At 41.0% G+C, this 22,217-nt stretch overlaps 1 protein-coding gene across 1 annotated transcript in view; it reads left to right on the top strand.

Annotated features, from left to right (window-relative positions):
• NOL10 (nucleolar protein 10) overlaps positions 1-21,040 on the top strand; it is a 114,402-nt gene extending 93,362 nt beyond the window's left edge. The window contains 4 exon segments of the mRNA XM_010379671.2: positions 3,177-3,350; positions 3,639-3,886; positions 14,793-14,895; positions 20,501-21,040. Coding sequence (XP_010377973.2) covers positions 3,177-3,350; positions 3,639-3,886; positions 14,793-14,895; positions 20,501-20,620 — 645 coding nt within the window. The 3' untranslated portion in view covers positions 20,621-21,040.
• The last annotated feature ends 1,177 nt before the right edge of the window (positions 21,041-22,217 follow it).

The following is a 22,217-nucleotide window of genomic DNA, read 5'->3' as shown; positions in this document are numbered from 1 at the left end:
GTAAGCTCCTATAGAACATTAATAGCTATACCTTATCCTACTTTTTTCCTTAAGACAGCTGTGAAAACAGACAGACTAGGAAAAAACCCTGAAGGAAATATTTTTACAGATGGGTCAGAAGAGGTTTTATTTTATAGTTGTTCATCCTAAGCATACTTGTCTTTAGGCAAAGCAATTGATTTGTTTTAAATTAAGAAAAAAAGCTTAATACCAGCAACATATGTAGTCTTTGTAACATTTTATCTATTTATTAAATATGACTATTACTTTAATAAATATAGTAAGATGAAAAGAAAATATTTGCCCTTGGTGTTTTTTTAACCTGAAAATGTGTAATAGGCAGTTAGGTATTCATTTGAAAATATCTTTGACAATATCACCTGTCCGATACCTACAGATAACTCCAAAATTTACATCACAGCCCCCTTCTTTCTCCTGAGACATGGTGCCTAGTTCCCAGGCACCTAGTGGTGTCCGTCCGAATCCTGGTGCTCTTCTCCTTGTATCACAGGCATAGGCAGCCCTAAATGGAGCATGATTTCTTCCCCTTTACTCCACCCCTGCGTTTTTTCCTAATGCTCACCAGTGATGGATCCTAACTCAGTGTCGCCAGCTTTCTGGTTGCTTAAGCTACATGTTTGAGAGAGGTTTCTAACCGTTTTTAATTCTTAACCCTCCCATCTCCATAGCTGGATCTGTGAATTCTAATTTAGAACTGTATTTCACAATTATTCTTTCCTAAAAACTGTTCCCATTGCCCTAATTCAGACCATCTCTCTCGCCAGTTTCTTAAAATGGCTTCTTAGTCTTCTCATGATGCTAACTTCTTACTCGGCAGTCCGTCAGACATCATGCTGCTGCAGACTCTTGAAGCACAATTTTGGGTTGTTTGTTTGTTTGTGACAAGGTCTCTCTGTCACCCAGGCTGGAGTGCATGGCACGGTCTCAGCTCACCGCAGCCCTGACTTCCCAGGCTCACACGATCCTCCTACCTCGACCTTCCAAGTAGCTGGGACTACAGGCGTACACCACCACGCCTGACTAATTTTTTATATTTTGTGTAGACAGTGTCTTACCATGTTGCCCAAGCTGATCTCGAACTTCTGACCTCAAGCAGTCCTCCCACCTTGGCCTCCCAAAGTGCTGAGATTGCAGGTGTGAACCACCACCTGGCCAGAAGCACAGTTCTGTCATCTGAAGATTCTTGAAGCACACTTCTGTTGATCATCCATCTTTTCCTTCCTCCCTGCTTCCCTGTCTCCCTCCTTCTTCGTTTCTCTTCCTTTTCCTCTTCTGCCTCCCCCTCCTCCTCTTCACTAGTGGTTTCCTCTTATATCTTCAAAATAACAGTCATGGTATTTAAAATCCTTTACAGTATGGCCTGATCAAAAAATTGTTTTTGAAATTGCATCATTCTTATGTCACCAGACTATTCACCACTTCTGTCGGCTGGAAATGCTGTTTCTTCAGATTTCTACTTGTTGAAACCTCATCTTTCAAGCCCCCTTCCTGATGCCACACCCCCCAAGGCCCCTCCTGGGGTGTCTTTTGTTGGGATTCCTTTATCTGTCCTCTCCTGTGACACTTTCAGTGTTACCGTTACCGAGCAGCCCTCAGAAGGGGCCTAGTAGCAAATGTGTTTGCAGTGTTTTTTCTTCCTTACTAGATTAGAATCAGGAACCCAATCTTACCTTTCTTTTTCCCTTCATCCTAAATCTTTCTTGGAAATGATGTTTAATCAGGGAAGACTTGTTGCATTTAATATCTCAGAATTTTAGGTAAGGGTTTATCTGTTTTTAGGTACATACAAATAATAAACAGACCAAGTTCCTTAATATCTTATGATTTATTAAACTTTTGTATAGGTCTGTCAGTATCACAAATAGTAGTCAGAACTCAACTGCCTGCAACCTTACTTACTCTCAGCAGTGGAGAAATAGTAAAGTAGTCTGTTCAGCAGCGTCGGAGTCCATCACAAACAGGTCAGCTTTTTCCAGCAGTGTTCAGGGCTGTTTAGTCTGATTGACAAACAATTCTAAGTAGGCTGTTTGATCTGGCTTCCAAGCCTATAGCAGAGAAGGAACGATAAGACAGTCCTAAATGTGTAAGATTCTCTGTCATCTACTTAAGTGAACAGGTAAGTTTACAGTACAGTTTTAGAAAACTTTCCATTGAAAATGGTACAAATAAAAAGGAATTTAGTGTCAGTCCCAAGCTATCTAAATGGGTCTCAGTAGCCAAAGTTTTTGTGTCTGAAGGATACACAATATTCTTTGATGACAATTAGTTGACCTGAGGGGAAATATTGATGAAACCACCCTGTAGGGGATGGAAACGTCCCTTCTGTTTCCCAGTAACAGCTGGAATTGGTAAACTTACATCACCAGCTTCCTCCATCCCACCATGTGAGTTACTGACTTTGTATACTTCCTCTCCCAGTTTTGGAATCTGAAGTTGAAAGAATTGCTTATTTTAAGTCAGCATAGTAACTAAGCTTTGTTTAAAAGCCCTGTTTTCAGGTACAGTGGCTTACACCTGTAATCCCAGTACTTGGGGAGGCCAAGGCATCAGAAATTGCTTGAGCCCGGGACTTCAAGACCAGCCTGGGCAACGTAGTGAGACCCATCTCTACACAAAATAAAAAATTAGCCAGGTGCAGTGGTGCACCTGTGGTCCTAGCTACTTGGGAGGCTGACTGAGGTGGCAGGATCACTTGAGCCCAGGAGGTTGGGGCTGCAGTGAGCCGTGATTGTGCCACTGCACTCCAGCCTGGGTGACAGAGTGAGACCCTGTCTCTAAAAAATAATAAAAGCCATGTTTTAAAAACTTACGTATTTTCTTGAAAGGTATTTTTTGCATTAAAATGTTAATTGAAGAAATTCTTTCTAATGCATTAAGCATAAAGTTAGCCAAAAGGCTCATTCTTAGCTCATTGTGTGTAATGGCCAACTGGTGTAGATCATCTGCAAAGTAGATTAGTAGAGGTTCTTTTGGTGGTGGCAGCTGAAACCTAGGGGCACATTGGAAGTCCTGGAAGAAATTTCATAATGAGTTAATAATGTATGCCTCGTGCCGCTTATTAATTTATAATAGAATCAGTGTTTTAAAACCATGTTTCTGGTCAAATTTTAATCAGATATTAACTTAAATTTTTACGTACTTTTTCCTCCTTATAGAGTCTTCCTAGTATTCTCACTGATGATCGATTTAAAGTTATGTTTGAGAACCCTGACTTCCAAGTAGATGAAGAGAGTGAAGAATTTAGGCTTCTGAATCCACTTGTTTCAAAAATTAGTGAAAAAAGGAAAAAGAAGCTAAGACTCTTAGAGCAACAAGAACTGCGTGAAAAAGTAATGTACTCCTTATCATTTAGAATTTGCTACTGTTTCTTTAATATCATGTTTTCTTTGTAAGTTAGAAGAGTCTTCGATTATACTTGAGATGTAATTAATTCCATATTAAGTGATTGACAGTGGGCTTAGGAGTATTATCTTATTTAATTAAAGGCATTTCTCCTGATACATGCAGTGGAGTAGCTGTTAGGCACTCATTAATGGGCCAGTTGCTGCTTCAGAGAAAACAAGGGGTCTGTGTTTGACTGGGGGAAAGGAGTTGCTGCTTACTGTTTTTATTCTCAGGAAGAGGAGGAAGAGCCGGAAGGAAAACCGAGTGATGCAGAAAGTTCGGAGAGTTCAGATGATGAAAAAGCCTGGGTTGAAGAGATCAGGAAGCAACGCAGACTCCTCCAGCAGGAGGAAAAAGTGAAGCGACAGGAACGACTCAAGGAGGACCAGCAGACAGTCCTAAAGCCCCAGTTTTATGAGATCAAAGCAGGAGAAGAATTTAGAAGCTTCAAAGATTCTGCCACAAAGCAGAAACTGATGAAGTGAGTAGCGCTGCCTGAGCGCACAGTTGACGTGTAGCCAAGCCCTAGATTTTCCTCTCTGGCACATCGCCTTAAAGATGACATTTCTGTCTTTGGATGATGGAGGTGCAGAGGGTGGAGGGGACGAGGGAAGCGAGAGGTAAGGCCGTGTGGGAGGTGATGTGAGGGAAGCACACAGGAGGCCTGAGGGGAGTGTTGCTGTTGAAGTACATTGGTCTCTAGGGGATTTACTTACTTGTCACAACTTTTTGAGGTGTATAGTTTACATGCAGTAAAATACAGGGTAGAGATAGCCTTATGAGTGTCAGTGGAACACTTTTAAGCTGCAGAAGCCACACACTTTCCTTGTCCTTGTTTCTTCCCCATGAGGTTCCCTGACCTACAGATACTTATTCTGTGCCCTACAGATCAGTGGTTTGAAGCCTTTTGGACAGTGGTTGCTAGGAGATGACAACTTTTCTGCTTCTTCACAAAGTTATTTTAAAAAATTAGAACCTCGGTTATGTTTATCCCATCTCACTTTACCTGGTTATTGAAAAAGTTACTTGGAAAATTTGCCAGAAGTTTTAAGTCTTTTTCAGGAAAATTGAGAGATGAAAAAGAGTGGTATTCTAGAATAGGCAAATATGTAGAAAGAGGCAGAAAGTAGAATGGTGGTTGTCGAGTGTTTCATGGGTACAGAGTTTCAGGTTGGATTATGAAAATGTGCTGGAAATAGTTGGTAGTGGTGGTTGTACAACAGTGTGAATGTACTTAATGCTGCTGAACTGTCTACTTAAAAATGAATAAAATGGTAAGTTTTATGTTATATTTACCCCCACTCCAAAAAAATTAACCTTCCCCAGAAAAGGTAGTTTTATTTGAATAATTTTCAGTTGTCAGGAGTCTGCATGCGGAACAAGCTAGGTGTCAAGCCCAGGTTGTATATAAACTCTAAATTATGCAATTCTCTGCTTTGAGAATTCCTAGGCAAAGTATTGATGCACAGGATTGGAATATGATAGACAGTCACAGGAGATGTCTTAAAAGAATAACTGGAATGTTGAGGGAGCCAAGGGAGCAGTCTTGAGGTGGAGTAGAAGGATTGGGCAGAATAGATGAGGTATTAGCTTGGGGTCAGTACATTTCTGTACCTTGCACTTCTCCAGCTCCCAGCTCTCCATGCAGGAGAAGGTGTTTTTTCCGAAGTGGGAGGGGGAAAAGCGTGGGGAGGACATCAGTGAACTGGTGGAATTGTTTCTGGGGTTGAGATGTATTTTATTCATCTTTATTTCACCATCTTCTAGCAAGTATCTGCAGCACCAGATGTAGTGAATCCTTCAATTTAGAATTCAGAAGCACCTCAAAATTCTGGTTCTGATGAACTAACAAAAGATATGTCCATGAATAAAGAAGCTAGTAGAGTTGACCCTTGAACAACTTGAGGGCTAGGAGTGCCAATGCCCTGGAAAGTAAAAAAAAATGTGCATTTAGGCTGGGCACGGTGGCTCACGCCTGTAATGCTAGCACTTTGGGAGGCCTAGGTGGGCGGATCATGAGTCAGGAGATTGAGACCATCCTGGCCAACATGGTGAAATGCTGTCTCTACTGAAAATACAAAAGTTAGCTGGTGTGGTGGTGCATGCCTGTAGTCCCAGCTACTCAGGAGGCTGAGGCAGGATAATTATTTGAACCCGGGAGGCGGAAGTTGCAGTGAGCCGAGATCACACCACTGCACTCCAGTCTGGCAACAGTGCTAGACTCCATCTCAAAAAAAAAAGAAGATATATATATACACACACACACACACACACACACACACACACATATATACACATATATATATATATATGCATTTAACTTTTTGTGTTACTTATTTATTTTCACTAGAAAGTCTAGACCTAACACATACAACTTTTGATTTCTCGAAAACTTTTTTTTTTTTTTAAACCTTCCTGGTGACTTAGATCCTAGAATATCCCCGAAAATGTTACTAATAGCCTACTGGTGACCAGAATTTTTAACAGTCAGGGGTCAATTGCCACGTATTTTGTATGTTCCACGTATCGTATACTGTACTCATACAATAAGATAAGTTGGAGGAAAGAAAATGTTATTAAGAAAATCATAAGGAAAGGAAAATATATTTACTATTCATTAGGTGGGAGGGGATCATTGTGGGTCTTCATCATTGTTGTCTTCATGTGGAATAGTCTGAGGAGGAAGAAGAAGAGGGATTGGTCTTCCTGTCTCAGGGGCAAAGACAGAACAGGAGGAAGTGGAAGGGAGGCAGGGGAGGCAAGTAATGGTGTTAACTTTTATTGGAAAAACTGTGTGTAAGTGGAGCAGTACAGTTCAAACCCATGTCATTCGAGGGTCAACTCTAGTGTTCTTGATAGCTTTTGAAGATGTTTTCCTTACTGACCAACCTCACTTTTTAAAATAACTTTCTTGAGATATAATTTATGTAACATACAATTAATCTACTAAAAGCGTGCAGTTCACTGGTTTTTAGTATATTCACAGAGTTCTGGAACCATCACCATAATTTTAGAACATTACCATCACCCCAAAAGGAAACCCCATGCCTCATGGGCAGTCACCCCACATCACCCCATATCCCATCCTGAGGCAGCCAGTAGTTTACTTTTCTGTCTCTATCGATTTGCCTATTCTGACATCTCATGTAAAAGGAACTGTACGATGTGTGGCCTTTTGTGACTGGCCTCTTTCTCTTAGCACAGTGTCTTTAATGTTCATCCGTGTTGTAGCATCTATTGGTATAGTCGGCCCTCTATCCGAGGGTTCCTCATCCATAGATTCAACCAATATGGGTTGAAAATATTCAGAAAAAATTTGTAACTGTACTGAACATGTACAGACTTTTTTCTTGACTTTATTCCCTAAACAATAGTATAAAAACTATGCATGTAGCATTTACATTGTATTAGGTATTATAACTAATCTAGAGATAATTTAACATATAGGAGAAGATGTGCACAGGTTATATGGAAATAACCACACCATTTTATATGACTTGAACATCCATGGATTTTAGTATCCAAGGGAGGTCCTGGAACCAATTCCCCAGCGGATACCAAGGGACAACTCCACTCCATTTGTTTTTATTACCAAGTAGTATTCCGGTGTATGTGTAGACCAGTTTCTGTATTCCTTCGTCAGTTGATGGACACGTGGGTAGTTTCCACTTTTTGGCTGTTAAGAATAATGCTGCTATGAACATTGGTTTATACAGTTTTACATGTGTTTTGCATGTTTTCATCTATGTGTAAGAATTGGAAGAAATTGCTGGTCATATAGTAACTCTTACGTTTAGCCTTTTCAGAAACCGACAAACTTGTCCACAGGCTGTACCATTTTACATTCTCCAGCAGTGTGTGCAGCCTCACTTTTTATACAGCTGTTATGTGTAGGTGTTTTATTAGGAGTCCTGCTTGGTTTGTGCTGTTCTGGTTCTGTGGATTAAATTTATTTGTTGAGTATATGCTGTTTTTGTCTTGTTCTATTTACTGCTTTATCTCTGGTTCTTGATTAAGTACTTAGAATAGAGTGGGCACTTGAGAAATACTTGCTGAAAGTTGAATCTTCTTTGCCGTGACAACACATCAGGCAACGCAGAAGTTACTCTTTCAAAATCTGCTGAGAAAGGACTCATTTTCCTCATAGCCATTGACCAGGAAAATCTGGGGGCAGTTGTTTTGAGTGTGACCACGGCAACAGGAGGCTGTGATTTGGGGGTAGGCGGTCTGACTAATCTCTCTAACATTCTTCCTTTTGCCTGGGGGCTGTAGTAGGAAATGGAAGTATAAAGCAAAGGGAATAAAAATTTATATCTAAGAATAAACCATAGCGATGTGAATAAACTGTAGTTAAACATTCTAAGTTAAATATCACCAAGTTAAACATTCTTACTAAGTTAAATATCACCAAGTTAAACATTCTTACTAAGTTAAATATCACCAAGTTAAACATTCTTACTAAGTTAAATATCACTAAGTTAAACATCCTTTTTGAGAACTATGTAAGTGATAATATTTACATGAGTATTTAGTGAAGCATTAAACCATGATCCTTCAGAGAACTAAAGTGACTGTATGTTTATTCTGCAAGTTACCGCAAGCCAGTCAACAAGAGACAACATCAGATTGAATGTGTTCTATTTAAATGTTGACTTGGACTTGCCCAGCTTTAAAACTGTTTCTATAAAGGGAAAGGTGGATCGTGAATGGTAACTGGAGACTTGAGCGAGCTGTCTGCGTTGCTTGGTGTGGTCATATGGCTTTAGATAAACGTGTGTCAACAGACATGTATTTTTATGCCTTACAGTGCGCTAACGTTGTTTGTGAGTCTGTTCATCCACTTAGCCTCTCCACCACCCATTCATCAAGCATTTATCAACTGCTCAGTGCGAGCAGACCCGCATTCTAGACCCAGGGGATGGAAAGAAAGACATGGCCTGTGTACCTGAAGCATTCATGGGAAAGAAGCATAAGAAAGAAGGAGCTGAATTTGGGGGCCCTTGAAGTCATATGGAAACTGGTTGTGGAAAGATGCAGAGTGGAGCACTCAGGGCTGGTGGGAAAGATAGCATTCCTGGCAGAGGCACAGCGCAGCCACAGGCGGGCCGTGCGAAGGGTGGGGGGTGCCTTCCTGCAGCCAGAGCACTGGGTGCCTGAAGGGGTGGCTGAGCAAGCACTGGAAAGCCACAATCTGAACAGCTTAGATGAATGGGATCAAATCTATTCCAACCCCTCCCCTAGTATTATAAGTACTTTTATAATAAAAGCAGTACATGTTTGTTATAGCAAATAAAAGCATAGACATAAAAAGTCCCTAATCCCAGAAACCCATTAGCAAAATATCTCCATTTTAGAAAGATAATGTGCAGAGAAGCTGGACACCCAGAGACCAGCTCTCAAACTATTAGAATCGTCCCAGTTAGAAGGGCCACAGGCCTGAATAATGGGGTGGAGAGGAGCAGACAGACCAGAAGACTAAGAGTGAGAAAGAAAAATGGGCACGAACTCCACTGTCGGTTCCTGATAATATCAAAGGAGAAGGGAATAGTCAGGGATAATGTGGAGATGTCTAGCAATGTTGCCCTTGAGGTAAAAAATACAGAATGCAGAGTAGGTTTAGGGCTAAAAGTAATGAGCTGGGTTTTGTGCACGTTAAATTAATGGAGCCCATGCGTCTTCTGTGTCACATTCAGTAAATCAATGGCAATGCCCATCAGGCCCAGGAAGAGGAGGCTGGAGATGTCAGTTTGAGAGATACCAGCCTTTATTGTGTGGTCAAGATCATGAATAAAAAGAGATTTACTATCATTGTGTAGAGTAAGATTAGGGCTAAGAATGGAAGCTTGGGGAAAAACAAATATTTTACTTGAATCTGTGATAAAATCCATACCATACACCTCTCTAGAGAAAATTACAAATGCCTGTGATGTATTTGCATAGAATTTTAGAGACTTCGCAGATGTACTGATTGCCTAGGACTAAGAATTCTGTTAGAAAGCAAAGAAGAAGATGGGCAGTAACAAGCTGAGAGGAAAACTGGCAAGGGCCAAACCTGGAGCGTGTCTCAGGCAAGGGAGTGGTCCTGACACCCAGCGGAGCAGAGAAGCCCAGGCACGAAGGCTGGGAAAAGGCCAGTATGCAGCTGGCCTCACTGGCACTGTTTCTCAGTCCCGTCAAATGACCAACTGCAGTAGAGAGACGAGTGACTGGGAGATAGAAAACACGATAAACAGTTAGTGTAGGTAAGTCTTTCAAGAAATTTGGTGGTGAAAGAAAGGGATGAAAGCCAATAACTTGATGGGAAGCGGTTTATAGACTCGAGAGACGTGATTTGTTAGTAGGCAGAGAAGACTCAGCCACAGAAAGGGGATAGTAAGGAATTGAGAGAATTGAGTCAATTGACAAAGTAGCATCTGGTAAGGAACCGGGTGGCAGTGGGCCCGAGTACCAGGTAAGGAGAGCCTCAGAAAAGACAAGGTGTGCATCCTCAGAGACACGGAGGAAAGAACTCCAGGTGCATGGACATAGGGGACATAATTCTGGTTAGAGGTAGAAAGATTGGGAAGGCCATGCTTGTTGGCCTCAGGAATCTGGGCACATTAGCCTTTTCTGGTATCTGGAGCAGCCGTGACCTGCAAGGTATAGGAGTGGAGCTGTGTGCGTTGGTGAACAGTGGAAGAAGAGAGTCCTTAGAATGAAAACTCTCCACATTTCAGTAGATGGGGATAACTTCTCTTCTTGGGTAGTCAATACTAGCTTCCAGGCAGCCTTTCAGTTCCATTTATGAAAGCATTCTTTGAATGGTTTCATATGCCCTGTGGTAGGTCCTAGAAATTGTTTAAGACAGTTCCTGCCTTTGGGGAGCTCATCTTCTTCACCAGGTAGCTTGGTAGCTTTGGGTGGGCTTTTTATCACGTCTGCAGCATTATCCACTTTGTTAGTTAATATGGCACGTTTTTACTCTTCAGCTCACGTTCCTCTGATAGTGGATAAGAGCCGAGGTAATGTAGGTTTGTTTTAATATAAGCATTTAAAAATCTAATCTGGGAAGTAATTAAATTCCAGACTTACATTTTTAAAAAGAGAATCTTGTATTACTCAATGAATATGTCCTCAGTACTATGTAGGCATGTTATCATTGTACTACTTAAGAGTGTGGACTGAAGGTTAAAGCCTCTCCTATCCCCCACCTCCCTCCCTGAGGTCATGGCTGTGTGCGCACCATACTTCTCGCCTTTAAGAAATACATTCACTCCTATATGTGTCCACATTCACAAGTCTATACTTGTAGCTTTTTTTCTTTAACGTGAATGGTTCATACTCTTTATGTTATTTTTTGAGATGGGTCTCATGCTGTTGCCCAGGCTAGAGTGCAGAGGCGCAATCATGGTTCACTGCAGCCTCGATCTGCTGGGCTCAAATGATCCTCCCACCTCACCCTCCTGAGTAGCTGTGATTACAGGCCACCACATGCGGCTAATTGTTAAATTTTTTTGTCCAGTTGGGTTCTCATTTTGTTGCCCAAACTGGTCTTGAACGTCTGGCCTCACGACATCCTCCTGCCTCAGCCTCCCAAAGTGCTGGAATTGCAGGCATGAGCCACTGTGCCCAGCCTAATTATACTGTTTAACTTGCTCTTTTCATTTAACAGCAAGTCTTGGAAGTGTTTCTTTATAAGTACAGTAGGCTTACCTTCTGGCTGCATAAATATTTCATAAGGTGGATGTGCTGTCATTTTTGTAACTGTTCCTCTAACTGTGGGTGTTTAGGTTGCTGCTTTTTCTTTTACCCTTTTCACAGTCACAAATATGTACGCACACGGGACAAGTATTTCTTTAGAGTATATTCCTAATAGGAGTTTGCTGGATCAGCAGGGGTGTGTGATAGAGACTGCCAGATCACCCTCCAAAAAGGCTTGAGCACTTTGCACTCTGGCCAGAGCACCTGTTTCCCCCACCCCAGCATCGCCGGACGCTAGGAATCTTTTAAATCTTCGTTATGCCTATAGAAGAGGCATCAGATTTGATGGTTGCCTGAGTTTCAGTCTCTTGAAATAGGGCCTTTGAAGCAATACGTGGAAACAGAAAGCATTCAAATAAAGTTTTTAGTAAACTTTATGGCATATGTAAATATCTGTCTGAGGTAGTTATTTAAAGCAAAGTACTTAAATTTAAAAAACATTTAATCCTTTATCTGCAGATTCTCTTTCTCCGTTTTCTAATTTATTCCCTCCGGTATAGACTGTGGAGCGGGGGCTCCTTTAATTAGAGTTAATTAACTCTTCTCAATTCTGTCCTGAAGCACAGGCCTTTATGAATATGACCCCCACCCCCCACACTGCCCCTTCCCTGCAGCTGGATTCAAAACCTCTCATCTGAGGAGCATTAAGTTTTAATTAAATATGTGTGTGTGCACGTGTGTTCGTATTTCAAAACCCCAAAGTAAATCAGTCAGCCTTCCTGGTGCATCTAAATATTTAATTTGATTTTCTTCCTTGTAGTTTCTGCCCACTTTCCTTTTTATTTTAAGATAAATATACTAATAATCTCGTTTCTTCCCCTGGGAGCTTTCTGCATTCTATACTGAGTAATTCTACCCACTTTTAACATTGTAAAGCCTATATCTGTTTTCTTACCAATCACAAGTTTGGGGATTGTTTTTATCTACTTGTTCCAATTAGATTTTCCTTAGAATCCTTTACTATAAACCAATGAAAAAGTCCCCCATGGCCGTCAGACCTAAAGTAAAGCCTAGGCAGGGAAAAGAAGTAGGGGCGGGGTGTGGGGGAGGGCAGAGGAGGGGGAGGGGAAGGCCGGTTCTGCAGTCCTCCTCTGCCACCTGCCAGTGTCCTGGAAGAAACATGCTGAGAAGCGCATGCAGTGTGATGTTCTGCCTTTTGTTTTTCTGTTCAATAAGGAGTTTTCAGGTGTACCTACAGCAGTGTCTACTTAGGTCATCTCTGACCAAAGTCACACTCAAGAAGCAGGCTGTGGAACTGCTGGTTAGCAAACGCTTTCAGTAAACTGACTTTCAAAGGGAGGGAAGTGGAACTTCTTTAATGTAGAAATCTCCACACATGGTCTCTGTGTCTGATCTTCTGCCATGGCTTGTTCCAAAACTCAGCTTGTCTTTCCAAATAGCCTAGACAGAACAAGTTTTTACAAGTGCACATTGAAAGTACATTGAGAGAAACCCCAGAATGTGTATGCCCTATCATGGAGGAAGTAAGGTCATTCTTAACAGAGTAATAATTGCCCACAATTGACTGGAAAAGTCTTTTTCTTCCTAAATTAGTGTTTTCTGTATACCATCTTCTCTCAGTGGTTATATAGTTATTCGGAATTCCTGTTAACTTTTTTTTTTTTTTAAGTGAAAGCAAGGAATAAAAGAATGGCTACTCCCTAGCACAGCAGCCCTGTTAACTTTGAAACTTCAGAGTTTATAGCTATGAAAAGAAAGAAGAATGAAATGAGCAGGTTGAGGAATTTGCTGAGGCTCACATAATTCACATGCACACTACAGTCCATTTACACTTTACTTTTGAATTGTTAGAAGAAAAAAAAAGCTAACCTAAATCTTAATTTCATTCCGTTTGTCATGTGGAAGCTTGTCATTGAGAATACTTAATGAACAAGTTTCCTGAACAAAACTGTGTAAATCAAGTATGGTTTGACACTCGCCTGGAAACCAGCAATTCTGAAATTGGAATCTGGCTTAGAACTGAATCCTTACGTGGCCTGCAGCGAGTCATTTCACATCTTACCTCCCTTTTTTGCCATCTATAAAGGATAAATACTTCTGTCTCAGGGATGTTGAAAGGATTAATTAGTTAGTCTATAAAGAACTTTGAAGATGAAAAGTACTTTAAAAGTGCTTCTTAATAACATTATTGCTTAGAAAAGAGTGCCACTTTTATGCTAACCACTTTATGTCTCAAATTATATAAAGAAGGTATGTTTAGTACATTACTACAAGTTGTAAACTAGAGATAAATTTCTCATGGTGTGAACATCAAACATTAGCTTCAGAATTTCAAAGAAGGATCACTTTGTCTTGGGGATCATTTAGGAGCTGTGTTCTCCTCAGTAGTTAGTTACAAAGATCATATTTCAGGGAAAAGAAGACCCTTTCACACAGTTCAGCCTTTTTTTTTTTCTTCAGTCAGGTTTCTTAGCCCTTACTTTAAAGGGCTGCGTTGAATGTGATTTGGGGCAGGGAGGGCAGGAGATGCAGTATACTATTTTTGAGGAGGGAACAGAAGAGAACCATATTCTTTGTTTTGTCTTCCATCTCATCTCTCTCAGTCTTATCAGGGGAATAAGAATCGATTGCTTTAGCCATTTCTAGAAAAGTTAGAGTAACTGTTTAAACATACTGAAAATATATATCATTAGGCTTAATTCAGTTTATTTCCCTCTAAACCAAGTTAACAAAAAGGGCCAGTGTTCTAGTTTATAATAAAAAATTATTATAACATGCAGTGAAGTTTCATATAACGGGTACAAAATTCATACTTAACCTTTGTATTGGAAAGCAGAGTGGGGTTGTGTTCATTATACAGATAACAGTGAAATGCAGGGCACAGCAGACTGTAACAGAGACACAGATTATATAAAGAGAGCCTGGAAAAATTTGGAAAATGTGATCAAGAAATGAGATTTAAATTTGGGATAAAGTATGTCAGAAAGAGTAAGTCAAGTAAGAAACTAGAAGGAAAGATACCTGGAGAGATAGCAGTAACTAGAGCTGAATCAGGTAGAATTACCCAAAGTGTAATTGCTTTTGTTTTCTCTCAGTGTCATCAGACAGATTCATGTTTCAAGCTGTTCATGCTGTGGGATGATGGCTTGCAATCTACTGAGTTAAGACTGAGTGAAGGAAAAACAAGAATTATCATAGCTCTTCTCTGTGACTTGACCTGGAGGACTTAATTTGTGCTTATTCCTTTGTAAAAGGTGGACGAGTGGCTAAAATACTCACATACCTAATTTGTGTATTGTTTAAATATATCATTATATCATAAATGCCATTGACCATTATGATCAATTACAGGCTTCAGAAGTAGATTGCTCTTTGCATTTGGTCTTCAGAAATATGATTGATTTTAGTAAGAAAAGTAGCAGGCATTGAAGTGTTGGATACTGCCACTTAAGATATTAAATTAGTGGGTGTTTTTGCCAGCCATTGTTTTATGGTCTATCTCTGGAATATGAATAATGACTATTTGAGTGCACCTAATTCTTTCAATTTATTGTGTTAAGTGAATGATACTTTCATTTACGTGTGTAAACATTTTTCTTCGCAATCAATTCTAATCAAAACTTGTTTCAAATAGTAAATTAAAACATAATTTTGATTAATGTGGCATTCTTTTAAATTTCCCGTAGCAAAACCCTTGAAGATCGTTTGAAAATTGAAGCAAAAAATGGGACATTGAGTGTATCCGATACCACTGTTGGCAGCAAACAATTGACATTCACATTAAAGAGGGTGAGTTATCTTTTATTGTTATTTTTTAATTCACAAAAGAATAATAGGCTTTCAATAGTATTTTGTGTGTGTGTCCTAAGACCAGCCTTCTCACACCTCTCCCCTATTGAGGAAGCTGTGTTCCCTGTTCTAGCGTTTTCCTTGCAACCAGAGCCCCTGGTGGGCCAGGAGCACAGTGTGTGACTACAGCAGAGCCAGGAGTGTCACTGGTGTCCCAAGGGAGACAGGGATTTAGTGGCCCTAGAGTTAGCTCTGTTGGAGATGAACCAGCTGTCTTGGTTTCTGGATCGCTCTGTGGCCTGAGGTGTGGCTTGTAAAGCAAAAGTGCCATCCTGACCCTCTAAGGATGTAGGGCTACCTCGCATGTATGTAGACTTTGAAGAAGACTGGGAATTGGTGAGTTCTGATACCTTGTGACAGTCACACCCAGCTTGCCCAGATACTATCATTTTAGAAGACAAATTCCTCTGCTGGTGGTCATCCTATCCTAAATTGATTTATAAGATCCATCTTTTTAGCCACTGGTAATAATGCCTGTCACACATTGTAGGGAGAGTAAGCTGCTTAAATATTTACTGTTAACTGGATCCAGTTGTATTTCTCAAAAAAATTTTTTCTCATTCGTAGTCAGTCCTCTTCAATATAGTCACCAAATAGAATGACAAAGATTTCATCCCCCTTTTTTTTTCCTAAGCAATAGTAGGGAGATTATTCTTTTTTAAAATTGAGATATAATTCACAGACCATATGCTCCTTCTAAAGTGTATAATTCAGTGATTCTTAGTGTATTCACTGAGTTGGGCAACCATCACACTATGTAATTCCAAAACATTTTCATCACCCCAGAAAGAAGCCCTATACCCTTTAGCATTTACCCCCATATTTTCATCCCCCAGCCCCTGGCAACCACTAATCTACTTCCTGTCTCTATAGCTTTGCCTGTTCTGGACATTTCGTACAAATGGAATCATTCAATGTGAGAAGTCTTTCGTAACTGGCTTCTTTCACTGAGCATAATGTTTTCAAGGTTTATTCATTCAATGGTGTAGCTTTGCATCGGAATTGCATTTCTTTTTATGGCTGAATAATATACCATTGTATGTATATAACACATTTTGCTATTCATTCTTTTTTAAGGGACACTTGGGTTGTGTTCTTTTGGGGGAAGTGATTAATAATCTGATATGAAAATGAATGTGTAAATTTTTTCATGAACATGTGTTTTCATTTATCTTGGGTCTATACCTAGGAGCAGAATTGCTGCATCATACAGCGTAGCTATTTAACTTTTTAAGAAACCTGTCGACCGTTTTCCAAAGTGGCTGCACCATTTTACATTCCCACCAAGCAGCATATGAGGGTTGCAGGTTTTCCACATCCACACCAAACCTGTTGCTGTCTGTCATCTTTATTATAGCCATGCTAGTGGATGTGAGTGGTGTGTTGTTTGATTTGCGGTCCCTAATGACTAATGAGTTGAGCATTTTATCATGTGCTTATTGGTCATTTGTGTATCATCTCTGGAGAACCACCTCGTCACATCCTGTACCTATTCCTCTCTGATTTCTCTAAAATTTTCCCAACCTGCATCAGGAGGCTTGCCAAGTAATTTTAAAAACTTCATTATTCTAAGTGCAAAAAGCTTTTCAGTTAATTCTGTCTGCTGAGAGCAAATTTGCCCTCTTACATTTATCACTTATATCAGCCAAATACACATTCGGAAGGACCTCATTGTGCCTCTTCCTAATTTCTTATCAATTTTCTTTATACCTTAAAGCAATCCTTGATTCCCTCTGAAACTCAAATGATGTCAAATGGGGCAGGAGCAGCACAGCCTGGAAGGATCCCAGGTCTGCAGCGCAGCCACCTCAGCTCCTGCAGAGGCCCCTCTGCTGGGTTGAGTGAGCACCTACTTTGCAGAAACCTGAAAATACAAGCCTTTTCCCACTGTTTTCTAAATTGGAAGGAACTGAGTTGAAGATCAGTTTAAAATTTGTAGTAAAATGAAAATAAGATGGCTCCAAAATTATATTTTTGTTTATAAAAAAAGTGTTAAGAATTGCTTAAATTAAGTTATGGCCTCATAACTGAATCAGGCAGAGGCTTTGAAACTGTTTTTGAGGAATGTGTCAATTAATGTTTGATGTGTTTGTTTCCTTACTTGATAAACATTTTAATTATTAAATCTCAGTTTTACTTGAGTTCAGGTTTTCAGTAAATTTTACTTATTCAGGCAGTTGTTCATAGAAGTCTCTTTTTATACTGCATGTTTGATATGCTCAGGTAGAATCTTGAGTTTTTCCCATATTTGCATGTGTATCTCCTAAAATTTCAGTAAAATTTAAGAGAAAAAATCTATGCTTTAATGTCGTTTAAGATTGTATAGTGGTAAAACTGTGATTCAGTCACAAATCTAATTTTAAAATTCCATTTAGTACAGTTCCTCATCAAGCCTGAGGCTGTTGCTGATACAAGTGTGCCTGTCTGCACCTGTCCTTCTCCTCCCTCTGTGACAGGAGTGCTGGAGGCTGTGGTGAAGTAGTAGGGAAGAGGAGGCAGGAGCACCCAGGAGAAGCGCTAACGGGCCCATAGATCCTCCTGGATCCGCCACATGGCGGCAAGGCCTTCCGATGAAGCCGTGAGAGAGAGGCTAGTCCTAGTCCTTTTTCTGCATGGAAATTTGTCTGCAGAACAATAGCCACTGCTTACAAGCTCCTCTCCAAGCTCCTACCTTGGTGGAGAAAGTCTGGCAGAGCTTCCCACCATGTGTTCCAGGAGATGTAAATAGTGACCCTGGAAGATTACTTTTGCTATCAGACAGATAAGGGAAAAACCTTGGACTGATGTCCATGTTGAAGACTCATGAAGGTGCCTTAACTTAGAAGCTCCAACACACCTTGTTTATCTGTATTTAGCACATCATTTTCCAAAATTATATGAAGAAACTTTTTCTTTTCCTTTTTTTTTTTCTTTATTTTTTTCGAGACAGAGTCTCGCTCCGTCTCCCAGGCTGGAGTGCAGTGGTGCAATCTCAGCTTGCTACAAGCTCCACCTCCCGGGTTCACACCATTCTCCTCCCTCAGCCTTCCAAGTAGCTGGCACTACAGGCTCCCACCACCACACCCAGCTAATTTTTTGTATTTTTAGTAAAGACAGGGTTTCACTGTGTTAGCCAGGATGGTCTCGATCTCCTGACCTTGTGATCAGCCTGCCTCAGCCTCCCAAAGTGCTGGGATTACAGGCGTGAGCCACCACATCTGGCCTGAAGAAACCTTTTTTAAATAAATTCTGATTAGCATGAAGAAGCAAAATATTGAATAACTGGTATTGGTTCACTATACAGGGCTCCTGTTGATGTCATCACTTGCTCAGCTGGGGAGTATTAGGAGTTCTGAGTTTTCCATTAATGCGTGTGTATTGATGCCTGCCCTGTGCTTCATGCTAGGGACAGACATGGCTCTTGCCACCACAGTTCTCAGTCTATTGGGAGAGAGAGACAGTGGGTAAAAATTATATATACCTCTAATGATGTCATTAGAACTGTGGCAAGTGCTTCAAAGGTGAGCAGAGGGCTGTGAGATTGTTTGGTAAAGGACCAAACTTTGCACAGTTTCAGTAAGCACAGGACTGAACTGACATAGTATTTCTATTTTTTTTTTTTTAAATCCTCCAGCTGTTGCATGGAGAGTTGCCTTAAGGGGTATTTGAGAGGAAGCAGAGCACAAGGAAGGCAGTTCTGTGGTGGCCGTGGTTAGGACAGGCAGCAGCCTGGGCTCGGGTGGTGCCCTCCAAGACAGAGCACAGTGGAGGAGTTTGGGACGCACTTCAGAATACACAGGACAGGATTTACTTTGAAAAGACAGTCAAAGAATGGTAATAATCAGAGAAGGGACTTAAAGAATTATTCAGAAACCCAGTTTAAGAGCTTCTTAGAATAGGAGAAATGCATCCTTTTTTTTTTTTTGACATTACAAATTGCTTTCCTCCCCCACTATTCTCTCACTTTCAACTGTTTAATTTTAGAAGATTGGGTAATATCCACAAGAGGTGAATGTGGAGACTTTCTCCTCAAGGGTAACATACAGATGCATGTTTTGTGTTAGGTATGTAGAAAATACAGATCCTGGCCGGGCACGGTGGTGCACGCCTGAAATCCCAGCACTTTGGGAGGCCGAGGTGGGTGGATCACGAGGTCAAGAGATTGAGACCATGCTGGACAACACGGTGAAACCCCATCTCTACTAAAAATACAAAAAATATAGCCAGGCGAGGTGGCGGGCGCCTATAGTCCCAGCTACTCGGGAGGCTGAGGCAGAGAATGGCGTAAACCCGGGAGGCAGGGCTTGCAGTGAGCAGAGATCGCGCCACTGCACTCCAGCCTGGGTGACAGAGGGAGACTCTGTCTCAAAAAAAAAAAAAAAGAAAGAAAGAAACTAGCCAGGCGTGGTCACCTGTAGTCCCAGCTACTCTGGAGGCTGAGGCGGGGGAATCACTTGAATTGGGAGGCGGAGGTTGCAGTGAGCTGAGAGTGTGCCATTGCATTCCAGCCTGGCAACAGAGCGAGACTCCATCTCAGAAAAAGAAAAAGAAAATGCAGATCCCAGTGAAGCAGGTTCCCTGGGTGTCCATAAGGCGATGCTTTTCCACTTTGTCAACTGAGGCCCCTGACAGTGCTTTCTCAGTTTACCATCTGTGCAGTTCCACCACTAAGAATTTTTTTTTTTTTTTCGAGCCTTACATTCAGGAGTTTGTATTTTCAAAACCATCAAATGTGTTTTTAAAACTGTATAACTCTTACTTTGTTGTGGCTTCTGCGTTGATAATCTTCTAAGGATTTCTGCTGAAAGTAGTTAAACCATTTGGAGCTAGGCATGGGTAGGGAGGAGTTCCAGCTCCCATGTGAGCCAATGAGCATTGAGAACAAAAGTGAGCACCTTTCCAGCAATCAGCCCGGAGTCCACATGCTTACTGCAGCTGTGAACTTGGGCATCGTCTGCCTAGCTTTCATCAGTGATTAATGAGAGCAGTTTGCTGCTTTTAAGGAAGGAGAGGTGGAGTTTTGGGAAACAGCTAAAAATTCTTGGGAGCAAGTTCTATGAATGAGTGTTTTAATAATGTACTTTTCGTACATTTAAGTATTTTTTTCTTTTGTTTTTAAAAACAGTGGGAATAAACGAATGGCTCTAGTTTGTAAACAAAGATCTCTAAAAGGAAAGTGGACACTCTGTAAGTGATATCATCTTCAAGGTGGCTCTTTTGTAGGCTCTTTTAAAACAACACAGTGGTCGTGAGTGTGTTGGTTGAAAAACCAGTCTCCTACTTTGTAGTAGACTGGTCTATCAGGCCCTTCTCTTGCCTGGGGTTCAGAATTTCTGCTTTTGCATTGATGGTGAAAGTTGGCCTTGGTCCTGCTGTTTCTGCCAGGGTAGCATTTGTCAGAGCAGAGTCCAGGCAGCCCCACCATGTCCCCTGGAGCCTGTGGGCAGCGTTTCTCCTGGCAGCAGGTCTGAGATTGGTGGCAGTACTGTTGGCATCCTGACGGTTACCAGAAAAGAGGTATAGCATTTTCTCTGTTTCCCTCCACTCATTTAATTTTCTCTTTTAGTCTGAACAGCAGAAGAAGCAACAGGAGGCTGAGAAACTGCATCGACAAGAAAGGAAAAGACTCCGTCGTTCAGCCGGACACCTGAAGTCAAGACACAAAAGAGGACGGTCGTTTCATTGATTTGGGAAGTGATCCTACCTGTGATTAGGGAGGGGTACGTCTCCCCCAAACTGATCCTCATTAAGAGTGTTCAACACAGATAAGGGAACACACGTTTTTAAAGTTCCACGTACCTTCTTGTACACAGAGGTAAAGGTTTGAAAACCTGTGCTTTGTGGATTGGACTTTGAAGCTGCCGATGGCCACCACATAGCCCCAAGGGTGTGCTTGCAAGTCATTGCTCCTGGAAACATTGTCCTTTCCCCGTGGTTTTAATCATGTAAACCAGGTTGGGGTTTTTTTAATATTGTGAAATGTACACCATGAAATGAAAGGTTGATCCTGTGCTAGAAGCCAAGATTTATCGTGCTCTAGGAACTTTGTTCCTACACTGCCTACTGCCATTCATGATTAAACCATCTGGAAATACCATCCCTGTTTTACCTGGTGTCTGTGTATTGCCTGTGTTTGTGTTTATAAGTGTATGTTGATAGGTTTGTTTGGCTTGTTTATGTACTAGTTTGGGATTTGTTTTTAAATAATTTATACCAAGAGAGTATAATCTCATGGTGCAGGTTGAGAGTGTCCCAAATCCAAAAATCTAAAACTGAGCACTGTATTTATCTGTTCTTGCCCTGCTAGAAAGAACTACCTGAAACTGGGTAATTTATAAGTACAGAAAAAAGGTTTAATTGACTCACAGTTCTGCAGGTGGTACAGGAAGCATGGCTGTGGAGGCCCCGGGAAGCTTACTATCTTGGCGGAAGGTGAAACACAAGCAGGCATGTCCTGCATGGCTAGAGCTGGGGGAAGAGGGCAAAGGAGGAGATGGTACACACTTTCAAACACCAGATCTCCAAGAACTCGCTAGCACAGAATAACAAGGGGAAGGTCCGGCCCCATGATTCAGTCACCTCCCTCCAGGCCCCTCCTCCAGCACCGAAGATTGCAATTTGACATGAGATTTGTGTGGGGACACAGGGCAAAACCATATTGAGCACTGACATGACATTGGAGGAAAATGCTCATTAGAGCTTTTCAGGTTTTGGATTTTCAGATTTGGGATACTTGACTAGTGAATAGAATACAAATATTCCAAAACACAAAAAAAATCCAAAGTCTAAAAGACTTCTGCTCCCAAGCATTTCAGATAAGGGATACCCAGCCTGTAATAATGGGAAACTAGCAGTGGAGGCTGCTGGTTAATCTTGGCACCAGTTTAATTACAGGTTGTTGTTTTTTTTTCCTGTTTCTTATGTACAGTCAAACATAAGCTTACTGGAAGAAACATGTATAAAAATAAATATACTTTCATTTGAATAGCTTCTTTGAGAAAGACTCCAAGAAAATTTTTTTAATTAGACGAACGGTGGTGTGCACTTGTAGTGCCAGCTACTGAGGAGGCTGAGGTGGGTTGCTTGAGCCTGAGAAGTCAAGGCTAGGCTGGGCGACAGAGCAAGACCCGGGTCTCAAAAAAAGAAAAAAGAGACCAACTTTGGTTTCCTTAGTTTTTCCAGCATTGATGTGATTTTGGAGGTGCCTTTATAAATTTTTAAGGGTCTTTATGTACAACTGAAATAGTAACTCTTTGGACTGTAAATGATACAGCCTAACTTCT

This window comes from Rhinopithecus roxellana, chromosome 17 (genome assembly GCF_007565055.1).
Source record: "Rhinopithecus roxellana isolate Shanxi Qingling chromosome 17, ASM756505v1, whole genome shotgun sequence".
NCBI lineage: Eukaryota > Metazoa > Chordata > Mammalia > Primates > Cercopithecidae > Rhinopithecus > Rhinopithecus roxellana.
This window is presented reverse-complemented; position numbering and strand designations above follow the sequence as displayed.